At 41.7% G+C, this 8,424-nt stretch overlaps 1 protein-coding gene across 1 annotated transcript; it reads right to left on the bottom strand.

The window, feature by feature from the left end:
• Positions 1-3,532: 3,532 nt before the first annotated feature.
• LOC114156189 (uncharacterized) lies at positions 3,533-7,089 on the bottom strand. The gene is made up of 3 exons (XM_028036469.1): positions 6,933-7,089; positions 5,543-6,840; positions 3,533-3,706 (listed from the first exon to the last, which is right to left on the bottom strand). Exons 1-3 carry the CDS (start codon positions 7,051-7,053, stop codon positions 3,533-3,535), a joined length of 1,593 nt encoding a protein of 530 aa, XP_027892270.1. The 5' UTR covers positions 7,054-7,089.
• Positions 7,090-8,424: the final 1,335 nt, after the last annotated feature.

Here is an 8,424-nt window from a genome sequence, read left to right as displayed (position 1 = left end):
AGATCTCCGGATCCCAGGAGGAAAAGTAAGGTCCGATCCAACTTTCTGCAGCGGAAACGTCAAAACTACAAAAAGTTCATGATTTGTGTTGAAATGAAATACGAACCGAACATTTACGGTACATTTTTAAAATAAGAAACTAGTGGAGAAACCTATATTATTTAAAGATGGATCAAATGACTCAAATTCTGTGGAGAGTGAAGAGTTTTAATAAATTTACACATTTAGAAAATATATTTCATAAGTTACTTATGGTAATTTGGCACTCGTAACTCACCGTAAGAGCCGGAACATACTGGAGCAGCACTTTGTATTCCGTTATCAAAATGTAGGATGGAGGAAAAAAATATACATGTTCATTTTCACAACATTTCAAGTTGTGAAAATGTTATTTTTTTCTCAACTCAAACCAGTTTATGCCTAATACAGTTTTAGAATCACTTAGAGAAATAGCGAAATTTTGTTTTGCGACTTAGCTTAGCTCATAAACAAACATGGCGCCGTTCGGGAGGGTTGCCAGGTCTGACGGTTTTCAGTCCAAACAAAAAAACAAACAAAAACCACTCAACCTCTAATAAAACTCATGTTAAACTTTCTCTATATGTTTCCCTGCACATCTTGTGTGTAGGAAAACAAATGATCCAGCAGAGGGCGGTACAGACCTGTGGTATTTGGCTGCTGTTCCTGTGTGTAAACTAGTTTTTGTGGGGAGATGCATCTTTTTTAGACAGTACTATTAATTTTTTTTTTCTCCCCAAAGATATTTTATTGCGCATGATGGATGACATTGTTATAAATACCTAGCAGACAGTCGATTACATGCAGCCCTGAACACGGGAGGTGAAAGGTGACGTAAACCCCTGGGATACTGACCTTTGGCGAGGAAATGCAATCTGTTTCACACAGACAAAGCAATTGCAACACAGACGATCAGTTATTTGTTAGTGACAAACACTTCCTAATGAGAAAACCTGCAGCAATCGGAACGGCTTTGCTTTATGCGGCAAACTGAGATCAAACGTAGCCTGACTGACAATAAAAGCACATCTTGCTCGTTGCTGAAGACCTTGACGATTTCACACAGCGTTCAGGGTCTCTCAGAAGGAACTCTCGCACTTGTTGCTGGCGCATGAACGTTGCACCGAAAACACGATGCGAGTCGGAATGTGAAAAATGTGAAAAGAACGCGTCAAGGCTGTTGGAGCCCTTCTCACAATGAAGCCCGTGTCACGATGCAGGAGTTTTCAGAAAGCCGCCGCAGCGTTTTATTCAGATTCTCTGCAGTGAAGAGGACATTTGGATAGACTCTGAAGATTTTTGTTACCTTTTAAACATTGGGTATTACTGTATGCGATGAGGGATGCGTACAGGTCCGTTGTAAACGGACGCAAATCCTTTCCCCCCCTTCTGTCTGAAATGAAATCACAAAATCATGAATCATTGACTCGCGTTTTTGTTGGAAGGCCTTAGTGGGAACACACACACCCGTTCCTCGGCCATATCGTGCGCTTTGTCAGCCGAGCTGCACGTCAAACGGACACCTGTGAAAGGATATTTTAGATGTTTCAGTGGCTGGAACTCTGCATCAACATGGCAGCTACACCAGGAGCCAATCTGACCTCCAGCTGCCCTCGTTCGCTCCATGCTCGCCCACCGACGATCAAAAACACCACTACATGTCGGAGCATTGCTGCATACGTCTCGATTCATTTTGAATTGGTTGGCTTTTTTTTAGAAAACAATAGAGAATCAATGCAACGATTGATAGGAGTTGACCGAACAAAAAGCTTTTGTCCAATTCTTTTGGTCATTTCAGCGCTTGTTAAACTCTGTCACATGGAAAATGTGTTTTTGTTTGTTTTGAGAGACTTTCATTTAGTTTTGAACAAAAACGCTAAACATTAGTGTTAATGATATGTAACAGTAATCTGTTGGGTTGTTGGCTTTGCTTCAAAATGAGACAATTTGAGTAATCTGTAATCAAACATGTCATTTCTTGGCTTCTATAAATTTGTATTTGTGATATATATATATAGATATAGATATAGATATAGATATATTTTGGTCGATCTTTTATTTCTAAATGAAAATCTAAGTGAGACGCTGTGTGCGAAGCACGTTGTTAGCAGCAATAGTTTGTTTATGTTTTCATGTTAAATGAAATACAGAATTTACTTCAAAAGAATAATGCCTCCGTTTTAAAGTCTTTTTTTTTAAATTGGGAAGATGGTACGAAATTGTACCTATAAGAGGTTTTACCTGAATTAAAACTCAAAGACATCTAAGACACAAACATAGAAGTGGTGCCTTGTGTAGGAATGATACTTGACAGAACTGTAGGGATTTTCTATGCTTGAATATGTATGAGTTGCAACAAAAGTACTTAAAAATGTAAAAGTGCAGCTCTGGATAAGAAAGAAGAGTAGTTGGATTCCTGTCTCCTTCCATGTCGACGTGCCCTCAAGCTAGGCACTTAACCCCCAGCAGTCTGTGAGTGGGGCCATTGTAAAGCCCAAAAGCCCTTTAAGAGAGCAATATGCTTAGAAAGGTGGTATTTAAATCCAATCAGTGTAGCATTCAAATGCAATCTGAAGATGAGTCAGACACCACGGCAACTATAGCTGCATTTCCATTAGAAATGGGAAAAAACACTTTCTTCAGTATTTTGCTAATGTCGATAAACCACAAGTTTGCATTTGCAGTGTTTCCGCTGAACAGGAAATCCAATTAAAATCACGCCTGTTCGCGCAACAAGTAGCACTTTTGAATGACAAACTCCACGTTTCATAGACCGAGTGATGCTGTGAAACATCTGGCGGAGACAGCAGCGCATTTTACAAGGAGGCCATGTCCACAAAAACGTGGTTTCCAGTTACAGACAGACTGCCGTGACTCGTGTGATGCGAAAAAGTGTTTCCATTACAGTTCTACAAAATACACAAGTTTTGATTTGGCTGATTAACCATCTCTTCGCAGCGCAAAAAACTTGAGTTTTTTTTTCAACATCGTTTCCCTTAAGCAAATTTATCTTTGTAAATCCAACTTGCGTAATTTTACAGTCAATAGAAACACAGCAGATGTTCGCACGACGCTACCTAAGTGTGTGGTTTCCACAAGGATGAGGAATTGCGGTGCATCCAGGGATGTCTTTTGTGAAACTCGGGTAACAAGACGAAGACCCATGAACTGAACGCATAGGAAAAGATAGTCTGTAGAAAAGCCAGTGGATTGGTGTGAAAGACCAGGATGTCATGATCAGCAGTACCCAGGACCAGCGCTTCACTTCAGTCCTTTCCCCCCCCTGAAATTAAGGAATCATTTGGACTGAATACTTTCTGTACATCTGAGCTAACCACAGATCTTCCGTGTCTTTCTTTTAACTGCCTGTTGGACGTAACGGATGATGTCAGTGGTACCTGTCTCCCCGAATGCGTGATTAATCATGGGGGGTCTGTGAGACTTTGGAGTGGGAGGACAGGATGTGGAGGATTGGATTGGAATGAGGAAGGGAGGGGAGTGAGACTGATCAATCTTAAGGACTGACAGCCTGGATCTGAGCGAAGAGTTCCCTGGAGGACGCTACATCACCACGTCCAGACACAAGGCACAGACTAACGCACAAGATGCTCACACCGGCGTAGGAGCAGTGCAGAACAATAACATACTCAAAAACGCCCTGGAGTTCTACGTAAGACTCGCACGTTGGCTGTACAAACCGACACACGGGGTGTATGGTGGCCCCTGGCCGCCCAGCCCCTCCGCTCTTAATGAAAGTGGATGGATTTTTGATTTTTGATCCCAATGCTCCATCCATCTCCATTGTTTTGCAATGAAACGGCACAACAATGGTCAGAGCGCGCCGCTACCTCTGTCTCCCCCGCTGACCATGTCTCCTTATCAAAACCTAGTTTTAAAAGTCGACTCCGGTTGTGACGAGCATCATCCTTATCTTAATTTTCCTCAGCTCTCTATTCTTTCTTATCCTTTCCTGTCATTTGCTGTAGAATTTGATCAAGATAAAGATCTGTTTGCCCTCCTTTTGTTTTCACCCTCCACTGGAGATAGTCACCACTCAACACCTGGCCACTGAAGGTTTAGATATAATCACTTACTATTTAAGGTATATTTTAAAGGTTTGCAATCAAGAATTGGGAAATGAAAGGTATTTGTACCTCTTAGTCTTACATTCTGTAATAACCAATAACTTTAATATCATCTTATGTGACAGACCAACACAAAGTAGTTTGTAGTAAATACTGTAGAGTCCACATGGGTCCAATTTAACCCGAGGAAGAAGAAAATTGCAGATTATCAATTTGGAGTTTACCAGCATAAAATGCTGGTAAACACTTTTTATTTGTTCAGTTTAGAGTTTTATAGTTCATTTCTGAGTTCTGACCGCAAATGGAAAACATCATGAATCCACTGAAAGAAAACCTTTCAAAGGCCGACACTGGGGAGGATGTTCACCTTCCAGAAATACGACCGAAACATTCAGCTAGAGCTACAGTGAAATGGTTTAGATCAAAGAATATTCTCGTGTTAGAACGGCCCAGTCAAAGTCCAGATCTAGAACTAAAAAAAAATGGGAAATTGCTTCCTACAAACGTACTCTATCCAACCTGACTGATCTTGAGCTATCGTGTAGTGGAATAGAAGGATAAAAAACAGTTTCCAGTCCCATCAAAGCTTTTAGTACAAAGTGCAGCCAAAAGTGGCTCCAACAAAGTATCTACTCAGGATGGCTGAATGCAAATGCAGATGACTAAGCGCATACCGAAACGGCTTTCTGCTGGAGACAAACACCAATTGTTGGTCTTGAAAAAGATATCTGATGACTTTTAAAGACTCGGGTTGATGAATGCAAATTGAAAGTGCTCTGCTAACGGCGCCAACTGTTGGGTTTCCCCATCAGCATCGTAAGAGAACAAAGGGTGCGTTAGCATCCAGCTGCAGGTTTTACGCGATCAGCAGTAACTTAATCAACTTGGTGTGTTTGCCTTAAAGTTACCAAGACACACTAGAAGCAGACATTTTGAGAGAGTAGCCTGTTATTAGGGAACAGATTTGTGTTAATATCGTGGTTCCGTATGAGCTGTAAAACATTTGAGCCACATTTAGTTGCGTCTACTAACTCCTACTCGTTGAGTCAAAGAAATCTTGCAAGTTTTGGATTTCGAACTTAAATGCTTTTTATTTTTGTCATTGAAAACAATACAAAAAATACAAGAAATAAAACAATTCCACACATATTTACACTAGGCACAGTGGGGGGCTGTGTGTGTGAGTGGCATGTCCTTGTGTGACTGGCATTTCAGCACTCACTCAGCAGTCTGTCTGCACTGTCGGAACATACCTGGCACAGCCAGGGTATGACCCTGGTGCATTTGCCACATGTGAATTTGTAGCAGTCAACGCATCTCACAGTTGCACAATTGTTCCTGCATCGATGGTTGACCTGACACTTCGCCCTTTTGCCTGAGCTGGGTGTGGAAGGTTGTTGCCGAGGCAGTTTCTCCTTGTGTGCCTTCTTCTCACTTACATGAGAGTTAGCCAACTCTTTTGCAAGCTCAACCAGGAAGTCCACCCGTCTCTCCTGCACCCCAATGCATGCCTGATAAAGCACATGTGCATTCAGTGCTGCCATGTCAATCATGTTGTAGAACACCGCAACTGGCCATCTCCGTGTTCCTGCACGCACGCTGTACTCCCGCACCATTTGGTCCATCACATCCACACCGCACTTTGTTTTGTTGTATTGTGTGACCGTGTTTGGCTTCCTTTTGGTGGTATCCTCAGTCTCAACCACGCTGTGCATGCTGCTGAGAACGTAAACGGCCTTCTTCCTTTTGGGCGCATACACTGTCAGCGTGGCACCAGTGGTTGAAAACACCTGAGTGGTGAATTCAGTGCGATCCATCTGTCTAGCGGATTCAGGAATTTCCCGGCGTCTCTTGTTGACTGTGCCGAGGATAGTGGTTTTCCGGCTAAGCAGTCGTTGTGCAAGTGACAGTGATGTAAAGAAATTGTCCGTGGTTACAGTTCTGCCCTTGTCCATGAACGGTTCCATCAGCCTCATCACTACAGTCTCGGACAGTCTCTCCCCGCTGGGACGACTGGGGTCCTTGCCAAGATATGGGAAGACATTACAGATGTACTTTGATTTCAAGTCGCAAGCCACCCAAAACTTGATGCCCAACTTGTCCGGTTTTGTTGCAATGTAGTGCAGGAAACAGCAGCGAGTCTTTGATGGAAAAAGCTGTTCATCAATAGTGATGTGTCGACCAGGGTTGTAGGATGCGATGCAGTTAGTGACAAACGATCCCCAAACATCGGAGATTGCAGCAAGCTTATCGGTCTCCGCTCGCTCACTGCGTGTAAGCATGTCATCAAAGCGTAGGTGTCGCATGATGTCTTGGAAGCGGTTTCGGTCCATAGTTGTAATGATCCTTGGGTTTCCCAGGTTTGCTGACCAGCTGTCACATAGTGATGGAACCTTGTTCACCCCCCGCAAGATAACGACTGAAATAAATGCCATTAGTTCCGGGAGATCCATGAACAAATCCAGCTGCTCCGTGTGACGTGCATGTTGAGTAGTCCATTCTTGAATGCTACGAAGCATGTCAAGAGTGATAAAACAGAGGAAGCTCTTAAGGCGACTCCGGATACTTCGTCTGGCCTTAGCGCTTGGCTTTCCATCTGTGGCGTACGGTTCTATTGGAGTGAAATGGAGATGTGTCCCGACTTGTTCTTCACGCCACACTGTGCCATCTTTCGCGGTCTCTGACGGCTCACTCCCCAAACGAGCTCTCTTTTTTGGTAGAGGGAGAGTCTCCTCATCTGCAAGATAAACAATTTCAAATTAACTTTTTGTTTGGTTCTAAATAAAAAAATAGTCAGGAAAATAAAATAGGTAGGTTGAGAAATCTAACCTGAAGACAGCTCAGAGTCCGAATCCGGTTGAAGGTCTATGTCTTCTCCATCTGAATCACAAGGGCTGGCACTGCTCAGAATCAGCTCCAATGCCTTCTGAGTGGTGAGCCTCTTCTGCATTTTGTTTCTTGTGAACTAAATAGGTGAAGCAGTCACCTATTTATCCTCCACAGCACAAAAGGCTGCATGCAAATTTGCATGTGCAAAGTCTCCCAGATCTCTTTTGCTTACACTTTTTGCATGATTTTCCACTCCTACCTTCTGGCCTGACGGTCAATGGCCACATTTACAATTGAATTTGATGCTACAAATTAGCATCAAATTGATGCTAATTTGAGTCATCAGAGTCGTCAGTTTGGACTCAGGGTCTTTTGACCCTGTTTCGGTACGTCAAGGGAGAGGTCAAAAACCCTGGTGAGTGAGTTTGTGAAAAACAAACTTGCCGTAGAAATTTGAAGTTAACCTTTATTAATTATGTCTTATCTCCAAGAGTTCAGTAAGCGAGGGTTTTTAAGTTAGCACTAAATAAAATAAAATAAAAAGGCAGGAGTGGGAACTATTTCCCAGGATTTTGTATTCTGTGTTTTCTCTTGTGTGTTATTAAGGCAAATATTCTTTTTAACGCAACTATCAACTTGCAACGGTAGAAAGTAGAGGACGAAGTCTTCTCACGATGCATAAGCTTTGTTCAAAGTAACGTTTCTGAGTAAAATTTGGTGTGATGTGTATTAAAATGTATGTCAAAATGTTTGTTTGTGCAAATTGTGTCAAGAATTTAAACTGTTCTCACTTAAAATTAGAAGCTATTTCAATGTGACTGAAGATATTGCAGAAACACGTGCTTGCTCAACACGAAGGGCAAATTTATTGTACAATCTGAAATAATTGTTTGAACTGCATTTATATAAAAGTATATAAGTTGAAACAACTCACAATCTAAAACCAATTAACTTTAAAAACAATGTATAGGCTACTTGTCTTTTGCTGTTAAATCAACTTGATGAACATTAATGTCTTAAGTTAAAACCAAAGTTTTTAAGACAGCAGCTCAATCTTCAACTCCCAGTTAACACTGCTGGTACCAGAGAAAGGTCATTTAACATTTCTACCTTTGGAGTCCAGAGATGGGTCGATTGACCTGAAGGATTTTATCTAGCAGGTGCTTTTGTTCTGTAAATAAGGCCATTACCTTAGAAGTACCCTGGTAATGGCCTCAACGCATCTCACAGTTGCACAATTGTTCCTTAGACTTCGACTTCGACTGACTTTGTTGTCATTTTCAATGCACAGGGTGTATACAGAACGAAATTTCGTTGCATACGGCTCAGGACAATGTTTGAGGTTCCAATGTTGTGAGTAAAATAAAATACAGTATAAAATATGAATATAAATCTAAATATAAAATATAAAGTGCAGGAATGACAGTAAAATAGAAGTTATTTAGCTCTGTACATGTGCAAGGTATGAAGTGGAGACCAGTTTTTGAGTGCA

Source organism: Xiphophorus couchianus, chromosome 13, assembly GCF_001444195.1.
Source record: "Xiphophorus couchianus chromosome 13, X_couchianus-1.0, whole genome shotgun sequence".
Taxonomy (NCBI): domain Eukaryota; kingdom Metazoa; phylum Chordata; class Actinopteri; order Cyprinodontiformes; family Poeciliidae; genus Xiphophorus; species Xiphophorus couchianus.
The sequence above is the reverse complement of the archived record's forward strand: the minus strand, read 5'-3'. Positions and strand labels throughout refer to the sequence as shown.